Raw genomic sequence first — 18,970 nt, 5'->3', positions numbered from 1 at the left:
AGCATGTGTGATCAATCATGTATAAAAAGTGTTTTCCTTTTTAAATGTCATACAGTATGTGCAGGTGTGCTGTTACAAGAAGTCAGTACACAATGGGCCAGATTCAATTCAGTGATAAAAAGTTATCTCATGGTTTAACAAGGAGGAAAACATTGTCTTCTAATTCAGTTCAAAATGTTCCCCATAGATTTGAATAAAGTTTTCATGTGATAAACCATGAGATAAACTTTTCTGAATTGAATTGCAGTCCCAAAGATGGCTGATGGAGACGTATTGATCGTTCAGCAGTTAACTCCTTCCAGGAGTATGCTTTTTTGGGAGGTGAGTGGGCACCTCACAGTGACGTCTAAGGCCGATGTGCACTCTGGAGAGGAGTTACTGGTGGTCTGAGGACGCTGGAGTCTCAAGGAGTCAGGAGCGTTCTGATGGGCATGTGCACAAAAGTTGAGCGTGGCGTGGAAATTGTCGCATGCCGGGAATTGTCACCGGAAATAGTTGCGCGCGTTGGGAATTGGCGCGTGCGGGGAAAAAGTGTGTGTCCCATGAGTACAAATCATGACTCATTTTCCCGCGTCGCCTTCTAGATGCGGAGAAGAGTGCACGCTGAGAGCTGCGTTGATTCCTGCCTGGATTGCAGCCTCCTGAGTAGGCTATAAGGTACCTTGTGGTGAACCCCCCGTGTTATTAATATGTTTCACGGTAAGTAATGATGTTGTTCTTGTGTTGCAGATGTCCACTGTTGCAAATAACCACCTGCAAAGAAGTACAGGAAATCTAAACATTTGCAGTGCATAGCTTGTGTGATCAGCTGCCTGATAATTATGACAAGAGATTCTGTGAGCAGTGTTTAAGTATTTGGCGGATAAGGACAAGGGAAATGGTGTTTACCCAGAGTCTTCAATTGCCTGGATTAAGGATGTTGTAAGATCCACCATAAAGGAAATGTTATCCCAGTCTCAGCATGCGACTAATTTAGAAAGCATCTCAAGTCAGGTGGATTCTTCCTTTTCCAGCACAGTTCAATTAGAAGAGTCAGATAATGGTTCTGCAGTATCCTCAGATGAAGAAGAAGCTATCTATCTGTTTCCACCTGACAGTACCTCTAGATTAATAAGGAGAATTAGGTCAGAACCACCATGGAAGCATTGGAGGGGGAGGACCCTAAGACTTCCTCATCACAACTTGTGGGGAAACTTAAAGGGATACTGTCATGGGAAAAAAATGTTTTTTTCAAAATGAATCAGTTAATAGTGCTGCTCCAGCAGAATTCTGCACTGAAATACATTTCTCAAAAGAGCAAACAGATTTTTTTATATTCAATTTTGAAAATTTACAAAATATCTAGCCCCATGTCAAACTTCGAAATTGAATATAAAAAAATCTGTTTGCTCTTTTGAGAAATGGATTTCAGTACAGAATTCTGCTGGCGTAGCACTATTAGCTGATGTGTTTTGAAAAAAACATGTTTTCCAATGACAGGATCCCTTTAAGACTTTTCCTATTATGAAAGATCTTATGACCAGAGAGTGGAAGAATCCGGAAAAAGGGCCCTTGATTACTAAACGACATAAATTACTTTTTCCCATTTAGGAAACAGAGGTGAGCGCCTGGGGGTTGCCTCCCAAGGTGGATGTGGCGGTGGCCAGATTATCTAAAAAGACTTTAATTCCTGTAGAGGATGGGTCTGGTCTTTAGGATCCCATGGATAGGAAAGCTGAAGGTATCCTGAAGCGTTGTTATTCCACAGCGCTAGTCCTGTGTAAACCTGCCCTAGCAGCTTCCAGTGTGGCTCAGGCTTCAAAATTCAGGATCAAGGAGTTGGCAGAAGATGTGGATAATAAAGTACCCAGAGATAACTTATTGGAATCACTATCTAAGATTGGGTCAGCAGTAGATTTTTTGTGTGATACTACTATAGAGAGTATTAAACTGCCTTCAAAGGCTATGGCACTCTCCACGGCAGAGCTCTATGGCTTAGAACATGGTCAGCTGATGTTACATCTGTGTTCCATGGGATTTGAACCTGGGCGATTGTTCAGTTCAGATCTTGACAAGCTTATTGAATCCATTTTGGGCTCTAAGGGAGGCAAACATCTTCCTCAGGAAACAGCTAGGAAACTGAGAAACCAATTTTTGCATTCAAGGAGATATTCTCCTAAAAGAGAATCTAGCTTTCAGAGACCAAGATGCAGAGCCATACAAAGTGCCTTTCGTCCATTCAGGAATACCCCCTCAGGGAAGAATGAAAGAGGAAGTGATGGACAATCAGCCCAGAGGAAGAAGATTACCTTCTGACGCCAGGTTCTCCCTGCCGGTGGGAGGGAAACTAACCTATTTTCTTCCAGAATGGGAAGAAATAGTCGTAGAACCATGGTTAATGCAGCTCATTGGAGAAGGATATTGAATATAATACGAATCCATACCTCCTTCAAAAGTGGTAATTACTACTTTAACAGACCTCAAAAAGCAGAAGGCATTAGAACAGGCCATCTCAGAATTCATTGCGGCAAAGGGTTCTGGAACCTGTACCTACTTCAGAAATTGGTCTAGGAACCGACTCAAGTTTTTTTTTTTTTTGGCCCCCGAAGCAGATGGGAAATTTCGAATTCTGCCTTTTGGGATAACCACTGCTCCTCGAATATTTACAAAGATTGTAGCAGTTGTAGTGGCAGTGTTACGGAAAGAGGGAATTTCAGTGATTCCATACCTAGATGACTGGTTGATTACAGCAATCTCAGAGTCTCTTCTAAAGAAGCACCTAGACAGAACTGTTCAGCTTATACAAAGACTAGGCTGGTTGGTGAATTGGGAAAAGTTGGTGCTAACCCCAGCAAGATCCATTCAATTTCTGGGGGTTATCTTCAATACATTAGAGATGAAAGTTTTTCTCCTCAGAAACAAGATAAATCTCATTCTGACAGAGGTTCAACAGATTATTCTTCACAATACTCTTCGAGACCTAATGAAGGTTCTGGGGTTAATGACATCAGAGATAGATGCAGTACCTTGGGCCAGATTTCATATGAGACCACTTCAAGGAGAAATCCTGTTGAGATGGGACAAAAAGCTGTCCTCTCTGGATACAGAGAGATCATCGTTTCCAGGGAGACCAAGATACAACTAGAGTGGTGGCTTCAGAGGAACAAGCTATGACAGGGTCTCTTTTCGACAGACAGACTGGTCAGTAATAACGACTTATGCGTCCCAAACAGGGTGGAGAGCCCATTGGGGACAACGCACAGCCCAAGGTCTTTGGAACCGTATGGAAGCCTCCATGTCTAGAATTTCAGGGAGTTGAGGGCAGTCTACAATGCAATCTCAGTCTTTCAGGATCGATTGAGAGGGAAAGATCTAAGAATCAAGTCAGACAAACAAACAGGGGGGAACCAGATATGGAGTGCTGAACAAGGAAGTTTCAAAGATCCTCTCTTGGGCAGAGATGAATATTCCCAAAATGTCAGCAGTCCATATAAGAGGGGAAGACAATATCCTGGCAGATCAACTCAGCTCAGATTCTGAGGCTAGGGGAATGGATGCTGGATCAGAATATTTTCCACTAAATTTCTCATCGTTGGGGTCACCCTTGTATAGATCCGATGGCAACCAGATGGAATCAGAGGGTAGACAGATTCTGTTCTCTGAACAGACAGGATCGGCCGAATTACCTGGACACCATGTCATTCAGATGGGATTTTGCCAAAGTATACAATTTTCCCCCTTTGCTGATGATCTTAAGAGTCTTGCAGAAGATCAGACAAGAACAGGTGAGTGCTATTCTTATAGCAACATTTTGGCCCAGGAGGAGCTGGTTCTCACTTCTAATAAGAATGTCCAGGAACAACTACTGGATACTTCCCCAGATTCCCTCACTTCTGATGCACGGGGTCCTATGGTGCCAGAATCTGCATCTACTTCAGATGACTGCTTGGAGACTGACAGGTCCATAGGAAAAGTCCAGGGGCTGTCTTCTGAGGTGATTGACATCCTGATTCAGTCCAGAAAAAGATCTACGAATAGAGTTACTCAAGAATTTGGAAGATCTTTCAAAAATGGGGTGCTAAACATGAGTTTGGGAATGAATTATCTTCCACCAATACATTCCTTAAATTTCTACAGGAGGGGTTTGACAAGGGGCTGGCAGTAAATACACTCAAGGTACAGATTTCGGCTCTGTCAGCTCTCTTCCACAAGCCACTGTCTTCGTTGGCCCTCATTAAGAGGTTTTTCAAGGCCATATCCAAGATTCGGCCCAGACAGCTCCAACCCTTTCCTATGTGGGATTTATCGCTGGTGTTAGAAAAGCTGTCCGGAAATCCATTTGAGCCCTTGGAAGAATGCTGCCTAAAATGTCTTTCTTTCAAGACTTTATTCCTAGTAGCTATTACATCAGCTAAGAGAATTGGAGAATTGCAGTCTTTTTCCGTCAAGGAACCTTACCAGACAGAGTAATCCTGAGACTCTTTCCATCTTTCAGGTAAATTCCTTTTCCAACAACAACCCGTAGATTGTGCTTCCATATATTAACCAAGCAGGAGAAGAACAAGAAACGCAATTGCTCCTCCTAGATGTTGGTCGAGCTATCAGGATTTATATTGATCTCACTAAGGAGTTTAGAAATTGTGAGAATCTGTTTGTCTAATTCTCTGGAAAGAACAAAGGAATGAAGGTAGCCAAACCTACCATTTCTAGATGGATTAAGGAGACAATTCAGATGGTGTATATTAAAGCTGGTCCCTTCAGGATCAGGAGCCATTCCACCAGAAACAGGGATGTCTATGGACAATATCTGCAGATCAGTCACTTGGAGTACCCCGAATACATTCATTCAGCACTACAGAATGGACATCTTAACCTCTCAGGAAGCTTCCTTTGGTAGGAAAGTTCTCCAGAAGGCGGTGTAACTGGATCCCGCCCTTATCTTGCTAACTCTTACGGTTGCTCCCGGATGGGACGTAAGGGAGTGAGTACATTTTATACTTACAGAAATGTACTTTTCCCTTAGTCCCTTCAGCAGCAAAAGTTGTCCCACCCTAATAAAATTCTTGCATTCTGTGTGTATACTTTTTTGATGCACTGGTGAGGAGTTAACTTGTAATTATAGGCGGGGTTAGTTAAATTGTGATTGGCCACTTGTCCTACCTAACAGGGAGGGAGATAAATCTCACGGTTGCTGCCGAAGGGACTAAGGGAAAAGTAAATTTTGGTAAGTATAAAATTTACTCAATATGTGATATGTGAAAAGTTTGGATATATTTTGTATATTTGATGTTTAATGTAATGAAAAACATGTGAGAAAACAACTTTTGTACTGAATGCTTTTATATTTTTAAATGACAAGTAAAGTTCCCCTGGTGAATTGCAGTTTTCAGCTAACAGGAGCATCATCCAGGGTATAAGGTAAGAGATTATAATTACTAGGGGGTGCCAAAAAAATAATGTGATCATTTGAATTCTTTTAGTTATCTTAATGAAAATAGATCTTTTGTTTTAAGAAAATATAATTTTCTAAAAACCATATATTAGTTTAATAGATGGTTAAACAGACACATTTCAAGGTGGTGCACATTCACTTATGGACTTTACTATATTATATTGCTTAATTATAGTCATTTCATATACATATGCAAGTCTAGAAAATTAACAAACATAGAAAATACATTTGGTATATAACTGTGTAGATATATGGAGCTGATTTATTAACATTTAGAATGAAGGTATGCTGTAAGTTATGGCTAAAAAAACCTCCTTTTTTCGTTTTTCTTGGATTCTTCTTTTTTGCAGAAAGTGTGGTTTTTCAAAACATAAAGGCCTCACCATCTAAAACCTTTCATTAAAAAAAAAACATAATTGCAGAACAAAATTTCTCAGTCGCAGAAACAAAAACTGCAAAAAATGTGCTGCTTAAAATAGGACATTTTATAACATACTAAAAGCAAGCAGCCCCAATAATTAATTTTCCCTTTGTGTGTGTAAATTGTTTTCTTTATGTCACCAGCACGTCAATAACATTGTTACAAATCATCAGCAAAGGGAGGTTAGACACAGACTGATGTGTATGATGTATAATCTTTGTAAAGTATTACAGAATATATTGGTTCTCTATAAATAAAGATTAATAATTACAGTAGTCTAATGAATATATATATATATACATACATACAGTATGTATAGTGTCTACAGTTATGTTACATAGTTAGTTATGTTACATAGTTAAATTGGGTTGAAAAAAGACAAAGTCCATCAAGTTCAACCCCTCCAAATGAAAACCCAGCATCCATACACACACCCCTCCCTACTTTTAATTAAATTCTATATACCCATATCTATACTAACTATAGAGTTTAGTATCACAATAGCCTTTAATATTATGTCTGTCCAAAAAATCATCCAAGCCATTCTTAAAGGCATTAACTGAATCAGCCATCACAACATCACCCGGCAGTGCATTCCACAACCTCACTGTCCTGACTGTGAAGAACCCCCTATGTTGCTTCAAATGAAAGTTCTTTTCATCTAGTCTAAAGGGGTGGCCTCTGGTACGGTGATCCACTTTATGGGTAAAAAGGTCCCCTGCCATTTGTCTATAATGTCCTCTAATGTACTTGTAAAGTGTAATCATGTCCCCTCGCAAGCGCCTTTTTTCCAGAGAAAACAACCCCAACCTTGACAGTCTACCCTCATAATTTAAGTCTTCCGTCCCTCTAACCAGTTTAGTTGCACGTCTCTGCACTCTCTCCAGCTCATTTATATCCCTCTTAAGGACTGGAGTCCAAAACTGCACTGCATACTCCAGATGAGGCCTTACCAGGGACCTATAAAGAGGCATAATTATGTTTTCATCCCTTGAGTTAATGCCCTTTTTTATGCAAGACAGAACTTTATTTGCTTTAGTAGTCACAGAATGACACTGCCCAGAATTAGACAACGTGTTATCTACAAAGACCTCTAGATCCTTTTCATTTAAGGAAACTCCCAACACACTGCCATTTAGTGTATAACTTGCATTTATATTATTTTTGCCAAAGTGCATAATCTTGCATTTATCAACATTGAACCTCATTTTCCAGTTTGCTGCCCAGTTTTCCAGTTTAGACAGATCACTTTGCAAAGTGGCAGCATCCTGCATGGAACCTATAGTTCTGCACAATTTAGTATCATCTGCAAAAATAGAAACAGTACTTTCAATGCCCACCAATGATTACCAATGATTTCCCTGCAATTATCTTTGATCATTCTGCTGCAAGTAAAATATTGAAAGCAAATATCTGATTGGCTGCTTGCTTATAGAATTAATGTCAATTAATGGGAAAATTGAGTCTTAAACAACCTTCCCAGCAGGCCTGAAAGATAAATAAAAAAAATTGTTCTGATCGATCTGCCTTTGCCCAAGGAAACATAGGCTACTACAGTCATTGGTGCCCTGGTATAACTTACAGTAACATAGTGAACAAATTACTACTCTGTATTCAGATTTTTAAACTGTGCATCTGAAGTTTATAACCTACATTCATGGTTCACTGTTATCACACAGTACAGATTTAATTGATTTTGCAACTTAGATGTATTAGTAGGAGTTAATGCATTTTATTTCATTGTGCCAAAAGGTAGTGATGCTCATTGAACTTACACAATGCAATTGCTTATGTTACCTTGTAACTTGTGTTCTTGTTCCGAAGTCTAGGGATCTCATTGACTGCAGCACTTCAATACAGCCCATATACTGTAAAACATGAAAGAACACCAGTAGATAGAGTTAGTTGTGAGACACAGTCCTAATTTGTAGTGATAGTTTTGAATTCTTTGTCTGCTGTTTTTATACACTTACCATTCAAAGTGCACTAGTTAGTGCCACATGTAGCGGACCCGCAGGCCGAGAATCCATTCCTACAATATGCAATGTGCCTGCACACAAAAACATTGCCTTGGCTCGGGTGCAAGCAGACCTGGCAGAGAGATATGCAAAATCTCACAATTCTGCACAGAAAGCTGCTGCATCTTCCTGCACCTGAGCTGAGGCAATGTATTAAGGTGCAGGCACAATGCACAGTGTAGAAGGAGTGGATTCTCAACTTTATGTTAAATAGGCCAATATATAGTATATGTTATGTTTATATTCAGTATTATGCATGAGGGCATAGCTTATTACAGTAGATGCTCAGAATATTACTTCCCTGCATATCCACATTCATAAAATTCATGCAAGTCTGAGCAGCTTGCAGAGGCATTCTGCATGAATAGATAACTTTGGGTTAATGTAATAAAAGATCAGTGGTGTAACTTGCAGGGGTGCAGAGGTTATGCACATACTGCACCCAGACCTGCCTGTGGCTAGTTACGCCATTGTAAAAGGTTGAAGACTTGCTACAGTCTAGTAACTCATAGCAGTCAGCATGTCCCACTGTCTGTTCAGCTGCTTCAAAGGTTATCAGACCTGGGCAGTTTTTAGCAGAAATGTAGCTCAACAAAAGGTATATTTACACAGCCATGCCTTTTTGTTCCTGCCCTGGTTGCTTTCCTTCCTAGTGTGCAGGAATGTGGCTTGGTTTTTGTGGATGCATGTGTTGTGGTAAGGGTATAGGGAGAAGTGTCAGGCCTGCATGATAAATAATCAACTTGTGTATTTTCTTGCTGAGCCACTGGAGGCATTTGGAGCTCACAATTTGGACTGTCCATTTAGACTGCTGCTGCCTCTGCTATTCCCCTGGTCTCCACCCGTAATCTCATTAAGGTCAGGAATCATTAAGTTCATGCTGATGGTCTTACCCCCATGTTCCTGTTCCACCCTTGCTCCTGAACCCTTGCTTCTGAACTCTTACTTCTGAACCCTTGCTCCTGAACCCTTGCTCCTGAACCCTTGCTCCTGAACCCTTGCTCCTGAACCCTTGCTTCTGAACCCTTGCTACAATTATTGACGTCTGGATTTGACTTGGCCTGTTTCTTGGACATTCTCTGTGATTGTACTCTGCCTGCCTCTGACCTTGCCCCATCCCCAACTACGAGAGAACTCTGCCAGCCCCAGACCTCTTGCCTGCTTATGGACTTGCTTCTGCTCACCTTTCTATCTACAGGTTGTACTGGAATTGTTCCCTTGTTCAGCATGTTTTGCATTGTTTTGTTTTTGTTTATACTTATTAAATCTTCTGTTGCACATCATATGGCTTCCATTCTACCTAGCAACATGCACATATGCTCTCACCTGAGGTAGTTCCTGACAGAAAAGTGTAAGCAACATATTTAGTAGGAAACAAACCATTCCTCTGCCCTCTAGATTTTATTCAGGTTGCAGATAGAGTTGTGCTTGCAGGTGCAACTGTCAGGGGGCAAATTACATGGCACTTTGTTCTTATTTTTTGTATATTGCACTTTGCACCTTTCCCCCATTAATAACTTAATCTATTATATACCTTCACTGTTATTGTACCAGAATATCCTGTTATTTTATTTTCCTCCTTCAAATTGAATTAAACAGCTGCCTAATCTAGATGGACCACGAGTTAGTCTGTCCTCAATTTCAGAATGTAGGAGAACTTTACAATAGATTGTGTTGTGCTGCACTGAATTCATTTCTGGCACACAAGAAATCAAATGATGTTCTCATGACTACGTCAGCATGTAATGGCCAGTGCATTTTTTTTCAATAACTTATTTACAATTAAATCTTTTTTAAAGTTTAAAGGATGCATTTTGAAATCATTTGGAGTGCCTTGATTGCAAATATACACAGTTTGCTATTTTTTTCCTTTTTGAGTATAAATTATACAGAAAAAAATATATGAACTGCCCCAATGATTTATCATCAACAAAAATGAAGGTGTTTGCATATTTTATTGCAAATATTTTTAAAGGGATTTCTAGGGTTATTGCAACAGTCTCCCTATAATAGTTTTTAGGAGTATCTGTGGCAGAACTAACACTCAACTCTATTGGAACCAGTATTCACCAGACCCCACAGAGACAGTGATTCTGAGATAAGTTTATTGATAACATGTACATTAAGAAATATACAATTCTGACTTAACTCCTGAAGGAGATCATATAATAATCTCTCTAATGCTTTATTTACCAGTAGGTCTTTCCAGCTGACACAAGTTCACCCATTCTGAATACAGCAAAGAAGGTTCCGGGTAAATATTCAGAAGGGTTTTTTTTTTACAGTGAGAGCTGTGAAGATGTGGAATTCTCTCCCTGAATCAGTCGTGCTCACTGATACATTAGATAATGTTAAAAAGGGGTTGGATGGCTTTTTAGCAAGTGAGGGAATACAGGATTATGAAAGTTAGTTCATAGTACAAGTTGATTTAGGGACTTGTCCAATTGCCATCTTGGAGTCAGGAAGGAATTTTTCACGTTATGAAATATTTTTTAAAAGTGCTGACTAGGCAAATGGTATGTGCAAAAACATTTAAGGCAATTTAATTTCCTTGCTTTAATCCCCCTTCTAATAGAATACAACTGAGCATTGTTCTGAAAAGACGTCATGGGACGTTTCAGTGTCTCTCTTTTCTACAAATAGTTTAAGTTTCCAACTGATTCACCAGAGAGTTTTTGTTAACTTCTTATTCACTTTCTAACTTTACCCCTAGTAGCCCTGTTTCTTTAAACCTTCCCTTTCTCTGTCATCTTAAAGTGTTTATGTTGTATACAAAGCAATATATTATATATACAAACCCCAAGGATCAAACACGTGACCCTTCCCATTAGATTAATTGGCTTTATTATGTGCTCTGGTTTCAACCCAATCTGTGTGTCAAACAACCTCACAAACCCTCCAGATTTTGCACATATTCATAGAACAGCACCGAATGTCAAATTTAAAGTAACAAAATCATTTTTTTGGAGTTGTTTCTTTTCAAGCACATTTAAAGTGGACCTGTCACCCAGACACAAAAAGCTGTATAATAAAAGTAATTTTAAAATTAAACATGAAATCCAATTTTTTTTTTTATTAAAGCATTCATAGCTGTTGTAAACTTATTTGAAAATCAATCAAATATTGCCTGTCCCTCCTCTATGCCTTAGTGAAATTACTTTCACTTTCCATTCAGCACTTCCTAGATGCCACTGATCTCCACGCATTCTCCCGTTCTCTTCACTGTTTATTTGTGTAGCCAGGGCATGGCAAGATTCTGAGATGATGCAAGGCTTATCCACAAAATGGCTCCTGCCTGCTTGTTATAATTTTGAATTCCCAGACTGAAGGAAACAAAATTCAAATAATTTATATAGTGTAATTAAAGTTCATTTTGCTTGACTAATGTGATAAAATAGGATTTTGAATAATTTTTTTGGGTGACGGGTCCCCTTTAAAGAGAAAATACCTACATACATTCAACAGGCATTAGCAGCATACACAACTTCAGAGACAGATTAACATAAATTAGTTCTCTCATTAAATGGCACTTCTTAATTTACATTACTGGGTCGGACTGGGCCAGCGGGGCACCGGAAAAAACCTGGTGGGCCCCCAGGTCTTGTGGACCTCGCAGGCCCAGACCCACGCCCTCCACTAACCTTCCTGCAGCGACCTCCCTTTTTTCGAGCAGGTCGCAGCAAATACAAAGTGCGTGCATGTGCGGTGTGGGGGGGGGCGGCCCGGAGGGGGGCCCTGCAACAGCAGCCCCAATGGGCCCCAGTCTCCCCAGTCCATCCCTGTCTACAACTTTCAAGCTTTCTAAAACTTTTCCAAACTGGAGAGTGGCCGAACAAAAAGATAAATAACTGAAACGCCACAAAAATAAATCTTTAAACCAATTGCAGATATCAATGTCTACATCATACTAAGATAAGATAATATAAATATAAACAACCCCTTTACACCATTACCTGAAAGTATTTCATGAAAAATAGATAACACCTTGGTCCAGACTAATGAGAAAACGGTTTCTCTTTATTCAATTCCAAATCTCCCCATTGTCAGCAATGGAGTATTCATGCAATAAACCATGGGGTATAATTGTGAGCTTTACCTCTTGTTTCTGTTATTGGCTGCTTTGTATTTAAAAGTATGTTTAATGTATGCACCCGTTCAGGGGCGATCCTGGTCCCTCCGCCAACTGAGTCAGCTTGGTGTTGCTGCCGCCCCTCCCCCCTCACCGGTGTGCTCACCTTTTTGTTCCGGGGAGGGGGGTTCCACGAGGGCAGCGGAGAGGGCCAGGACACTAGTGCAGAGAGCATAATTGCACTCTCTGTGCTAGAAGAGCCGATTTTCCAATCTGAAAAATGGAAATTCGGCTCTTAAAGTACCAGGAATGGTCGTCCCTGGTACCTAGTGGGGCGCTGCTGCCTGAGGTGAGTTACTCAACTTGCCTCATTGGCGGAGCGCCCCTGCACCCATTGTGGAATGTGCTGGTGTGTTATATATAAGTCATTGAATTCATTTCGTTTTATTTTATTTTTTTGTTACAAAAATACTTTTAAAATGGGGGACTCTTGTGGGCCCTGTGTGGGTTTTTGATTGATGCTTAAGATATAGTTTGCTGTAGTGAGGGGTGGGGGTAGATATAAAGGTTTTGTTTTGGACCTAGTAAAGGGGTTTCCCTATGATTCTGTGCCAATCTGTGTGGCAGCAGGAGAAGTACAAGCGGCACAGTTCATTGTGGATTCCCAGCACGTAAACTGCAGAGCTGCTATTAGCCAGGATCTCTGGTCTGTCATTGATAAAATGATATATTCAGAAGAGTAGGTGAGTCATGCTCTGAAATCATATGATGATGACTAAGTGCTCACTTGCATCTTTGGCCTGTGCGTGGGATGCTACTCTCAACCCAGCTGGAAAAAAAAAAATCAATATCAGAATTACCCAGAAGTGAATAGGGTTGCAGTTGTCTTTTATTTACAGTGCAAGTCTTTTGTTGCCTTTTAACTCCTGCTGCGCCATGCCCACAGGAAACACGGCAGCAGTGGGATTCTACAGAGGCAGCTTTGCGTGGGAAGCAAGTAACTCTGATTTCCTCAGATATAATGAGATTAGTATGCACTGCTGCTCAGCACTCCAGATTTATGAATGTATTTTACATCAGCGGAGAAACAGAGCTTCTGCACTTATTTTCACACATATTACTGATATATACGTCTTTCAAATTAATATAGCAATTTCTGCTTTAATGCTATGAGATACAGTTGCCGTGATTCAGCTGGCAGTTTTTACAGGTTCATCATACTTGCTGCCAGTCTATGTGAAATATACAAAAGAGAAAAAAATGCACATTCCCAGTTCCAATGCTCCACCTGTATCCCAAGACACTATGTGAATTTAGGGAAGTGTAGAGGTGAAGAGTTTGACTACAGGTGGGTGGTTGGGACCACCATGTGGGGTTTACCTTGAAGTGGTGTGGTGGTTTGTCAAGTTTATGATTATAACTTTGTAACTAAAAAACAGTTTTTTTTTTAAAATACCTGTTACTGGTGGGGCAGGAGGCCGGGGAATGTGCATTGATCAATTTTATATAATTATTTTGTATGTTTGTAGCTATCCTGTCCAGTTCAGTTGCACTTCCTTTGTATTTGTATATTTTAATTAGCCTTGGAGTCTATAGGAAATGTCAATGTCACCATTTTATTTTATTATTTTTGGCCGTAGCTGGGCAGGTTATATGATGGCATGGTTAAATTACGATGACACAATTAAAGGAAATTATTATCCAGAGCCTCTGTAATAATAAAACAGTACATTGTACTTGATTCCAGCTAAAGGTGGCCATACACTGGCCTATATAAGCTGCCAACAGATTGAGTCGGCAGCTTGTTGGGCAGTGAATGGGATCCTTCGATGGGCTTCCCCGATTGATATCTGGCTGAAATGTTATGTTGTACCCAATAAGTAAGACCACAACATACAACAGTTTGGCACATTCCACTTCCAACCAATACATATAATTGCAAATTAGGGATGCACCGAATCCAGGATTCGGTTCGGGATTCGGTCTTTTTCAGCAGGATTCGGATTCAGCCGAATCCTTCTGCCCCATCCGAACCCTGGTCTGAATCCTAATTTGCATATGCAAATTAGGGGTGGGGAGGGAAATCACGTGACTTTTTGTCAGAAAACAAGGAAGTAAAAAATGTTTTCCCCTTCCCACCCCTAATTTGCATAAGCAATATGGGATTTTCGTGCATCCTGCCTGCTGCTAATTATCCCTCACTACCTTAAAGCGTCAAACACACTGCGGTGTCTTCAACCGACCTTAAATTGAACACTTCCTCTAATCATATTTTTTTGGAAATGGATTAAACAATTTAAAGCACTTATCACATTTGCGGAGTGCAAGGACTGCATGGAGCGCCTATTGTAGGCAGGGTACTTCAGGAAGTCTGAATCACTGATGAGATTGGGCCACATATGACTCACCGAAGTTTAATCCATTTCCTCTGAGACCAGTCTGTTTTTTATGCCAGCGGTATGGATTAAGGGCCAGAAAAATCTGTATTCATGCAACTCCCTCATGACTCATCTTTGAGGTCTGACCTCCATTGTAATTGATATCACAAATAACAAACATGTATCGAATCTCTAAGGACTGGCAATTAGTGATTCATTGGAAATATTGGGGGGATGATGCCTATCCTCTCATAATACAGTCTGCTCCCCAAGAATGAGTTTAGCCTTCAGTTCATTATATTCTGTCTGTAGGCCAAGTATTGACCGATAGTACCTATGTGTCTTTGGTCGGGGCTCAGCAAATGAAGAACGGGATTAGAGTAACCATGGGTCTTCTTGGAACCCTGCCCTTAAATACGGCCCACTAGAAAGATGGCTTTGTGGCATATTTTTTTTATTTTTATTTTCTTAAAATCACTAGTGAAGTGAAGGACCCTTAATGGTCACCAATCACTGAGTGACAGTGATAGGCACCAGAATGATGCAGAGACACATTAACCACTAAAATCCTGACACATGGGAATGGCAGTTGCCTTCCAGCTATCCCTTTTCACTATCACTCCCGTGAACAGTCTCTGAACTGCCGTGTATCTCAATTGCATCCCAAACTCCTCCAGCCTGCAGGCCGTCAGCAATAGCACTACACAATATAAGATATCATGGGCTATGCAAACTGCTAACTTCCAGTTTTGTTCCGGTTCATAATGTTTCAGCTGACATATCCCCCTCCTGTACCATCTGTGTCTAAATAGTTTATTATTTAGTCAGTATCGTTTTCCCAAACATGCATCTTGAATACATTAGAAAAAAGGCCCACGCAGTTAGAAGTAATATGAAAAATATAAAAGGTTTCAGTCACATGAGCTAAAGATTGTATCTGTATTAACAGCTGCTTATATTAACAGAGTAAGTTCTTGTCTAGATTAAGCATTATTACAATTAAATGTGTTGGTCACTGAAGATCATTTGCATGTATTACTAACAATGAACGCTGCGGTGGTGTTATGTAGATTAACTGCACGGAATCCATTTTATTCCAATATTCTGAACCGCTGTAGTATATATGAACTGCCAGTTGCTTGCTGCGAGGTTCTTTTTGAAATTGCTACCACATACCCGTATTGACAGATTCCTAATAAGACTGTTAAATTAATATCATAGTATTATTAGTGTTGTAGAATGAATTTAAGAGCCAGATTCATATGAGACACATCTGACACCCCATGCCTTTATGCAGAGGAATTTAGTCACAGTTTTCTTGCCATATGCAAGGGAAAAAGTTGTATTTATGACTGTAGCCTTGGGATAGAGAGATGTTTTTGAGAAGCAGACATCTGCAGAACAAGAAGTTGCTTTGTTCTCTCGTATCATATGGCTCTTCTGAAATACAGCAGGAGGTTACTGTGGCAGGGCCTCCCTTACAAGTGCAAAAGGAGACTGCACCCATTCAAACAACCTTTGATCTGCAAATGCATTTAAGAAAAACAAAGTACTTTGCTTCCAAAAGGCAACCATATCCCCATACTAAAATGTTCATAGAAACCAAACACGCTTTCATTTTCTAATTTATAGTAGACTGATCAAAACTAATTGCTGATTAGTTGCTATTGGTGGTTGCACTGGTGTTATCTAGCACATAATAGAGAAGGAGTGCTCTAGGGAACTCTGGGGCGGGGGGTGTCAGATGATGTCAGGGGCAAAAAGAGGTTACATTTCAGGACAGGTCTGTGATGCCATGGGGTGGGGTTATGATAAAGCGATCAGCCAAACCATTAACTTCAAAGTGCTGTTGGGATTTCTTGATTTGGAAATCAGCACAGCCATTTTTCACCAAGACAACCCTTCTGAAAACCAGGCGGCCTGGGTAAAAACAGGTGGCAAACCTATTGTGCTCCTAGATGTAACATTGATGACCTACTAGAACGGTCTAAATGGGGACATGTATTACAATCGTATATCATTTATACATCCTTATTCACTTTGTGATTGACTAAGAAACAGGTCAACGAACATTGTTGTGAGAGGTTCAGTCTATGGAAATGCATTGAGCAAGGCAAGCTAGTAAACATTTGCTTCTATGATACCAAAGCAGACAATTGCACATGTGTATCAATGCCATGGCTTTTAGCTCACTTCTTATAAAGGCCTTTTTACCCAGTATTTCCCTTCATAACAGCAACACTGACCTGTTGGAATTAGAACAAATTAAGAGGAAATCTCAGTAGCTGGCTAAAAGCTGTACTTTATAAAGAAAAAGGGGCTCGTTGGCATGTCTAAAGGCTTAGGCCTTGACTAGAGAAAACAGTTACCGTATATACTCGAGTATAAGCTGAGGTACCTAATTTTACCTCCAAAAAATGGGAAAGCTTATTGACTCGAGTATAAGCCTAGGGTGAGAAATGCAGCAGCTTCTGTAAGTTTCAATAAAAAAAATTGAGGGTTTCTGCTCCCATTGGAAGTGCCGGCGTCTCATTTTTGGATGCCAGCGACCATTCTTGGAGGCTGGCGAATATTCTTGGAGACTATTCTTGGATGCTGGCGACTATTCTTGGATGCCGGCGACTATTCTTAGGCGCGGCGACTATTCTTAGACGCCGGCGACTATTCACCCGAGTATAAGCCGAGGTAGAGTTTTTCAGCATATTTTGGGAGCTGAAAAACTCGGTTTATACTAGAGTATATACGGTATGTAATTATAAATGTCTGACCTGTGTCTGAGGCCTTCCAGCTGATATAACCTACATCAATAGCAGCAAAAGTGAATATTCAAAGGCAATCATTGTTTTTAATGCACAGGGACCCTGTGAGTGCAAAAATGCCCATTGCAGTTAAACAATAGATTTCAGGTGTAGGGTTAAATATGAGATATCTAAAATAAGCCCTAATTGGCAATGTAATCTCTGGAGAGAATGAGGTATTGGCAGCAAAAGTCTAGCTGCTATAGATTTAAAGGGCATGTAAAGTCTAAAATAGAATAAGGCTAGAAATGCTGGATTTTTTTATACTAAATATAAACATGAACTTACTGCACCACAAGCCTAATCAAACAAATAATTTATGCTTTCAAAGTTGGCCACATGGGGGTCACCATCTTGTAACTTTGTTTAAACTTCTTTGCAAGACTAAGACTGTGCACATGCTCAGTGTGGTCTGGGCTGCTTAGGGATTGTCATAAACAAAGCTGCTTGAGTTCTGCATGGCTGGTTTCTTTTTAATTAAAGAAAGTAAAAATGGGATTTTATTTTTTTTTGCCTTTACATGCCCTTTAAGAATCAACCTGTGTTACTGCAAAATTGCCTCGGCAGTGGTTAAATACAGTAGACTTTTGACCCAGGCTACAGGGCCTCCCAAAAAACATTTTTTTGGAAAGGGGTCTGGGAAAGTCAAGTTATATTACTGCACTATACTGTTTAGTAGTGGCAGCATATACAACACAATGGGGATCAATATTACCCCCACAATAAAACTAAGCCTGATTTAAGGTTTTGCCATATTTAGAGCATTTTAAAAGCAATTACCGGTAAGCAATTGCCTCCCGTGGCTGAAACATGGGAACCAGTATGAGAAAGGAAGGCAGTAGTGCTTCAATAGTGATATTAGTATTATACACATATTCTTTTAATACAAACGTTTCCTATAAAATTGACCTTTCCCCTAGGCCTTTAAGATAACAAAGACCTCTGTTGTGCTTATGAATAACTGTTAGTGCAGGCATTGGATTAGAAAGGGGCTGATATTGATCTTTTCCGTATGTATGCAACCCTATTCCTGTCTAATAGCTAAATAAAAGCTTTTATGTCGTTGAAATTCACTTCATTAAAGTGCTTCCTCTTTTTCAGCTGCTCATGCCACATACAATAAAGTGGTAAAGTATTTCTAAAATGAGAAGTAGTTTGTTATAAATGGATTATTACTAAAAAAATAATCCACAGCAAGGAAACATTCAAACGGCAAATAAATCTTCTGTTGGGCTTTATTATACAATAGAGGAGCCGTCAGTTTGAGACACTCAGAAATGTACAATGCTACCCCCCCCCCATCTGCATTTTTATAGTGAAAACAGTGACATCATTAAGCCCAATATAAAAGGGAAACACCATAGGGAGTTTTGATTGCACAGCTCACAGAATTGCCTCTAATTGCCAACTCTGCTGGGAAAAAATAATCTAAAAATATGTTATGGCATTTTATACTTCCCTACATAAATAATTACAGATACACCAATTCAATAATTTTAGGATTCAGATGGAAATCAAATGCTGAACACTGAATTATCATATTGAAATATGTGCCAAATCCACTTTTAAGAAATTGCTTCAGTTGTCCAGTTAACATAGCACTAAGGGTTCAGATAAGGTTTGGCCAGGCACTGAGAAAGTGTCAGAATGCAGCCGAATCTTGAACTGAATCCTGAATCCTCTGCAGCCATATATGTAAGTCAGTGAATGCTTTGAAGAACAAGCAGACAAACAGATTACAGGCACTCTAAATACAGTAAAAGAACTCAAAAACACAAAGGAAGATTCAAGGTCGTTTAGAAGCAGCTGCTCTTTGCACAATGTATTGTTGAGTGAGTGTAGAGCAAAAGTCTGC

General features: G+C 39.9%; 1 protein-coding gene across 1 annotated transcript in view; it reads right to left on the bottom strand.

Annotated features, from left to right (window-relative positions):
• Window positions 1-18,970, bottom strand: part of shc4.S (SHC (Src homology 2 domain containing) family member 4 S homeolog) — a 44,600-nt gene that overhangs the window by 23,183 nt on the left and 2,447 nt on the right. The window contains exon 2 of the mRNA XM_041588286.1: window positions 7,650-7,720. Within this exon, the coding sequence (XP_041444220.1) occupies window positions 7,650-7,720 (71 nt within the window). The remainder of the gene's footprint in view (window positions 1-7,649; window positions 7,721-18,970) is intronic.

This window comes from Xenopus laevis, chromosome 3S (genome assembly GCF_017654675.1).
Source record: "Xenopus laevis strain J_2021 chromosome 3S, Xenopus_laevis_v10.1, whole genome shotgun sequence".
NCBI lineage: Eukaryota > Metazoa > Chordata > Amphibia > Anura > Pipidae > Xenopus > Xenopus laevis.
The sequence above is the reverse complement of the archived record's forward strand: the minus strand, read 5'-3'. Positions and strand labels throughout refer to the sequence as shown.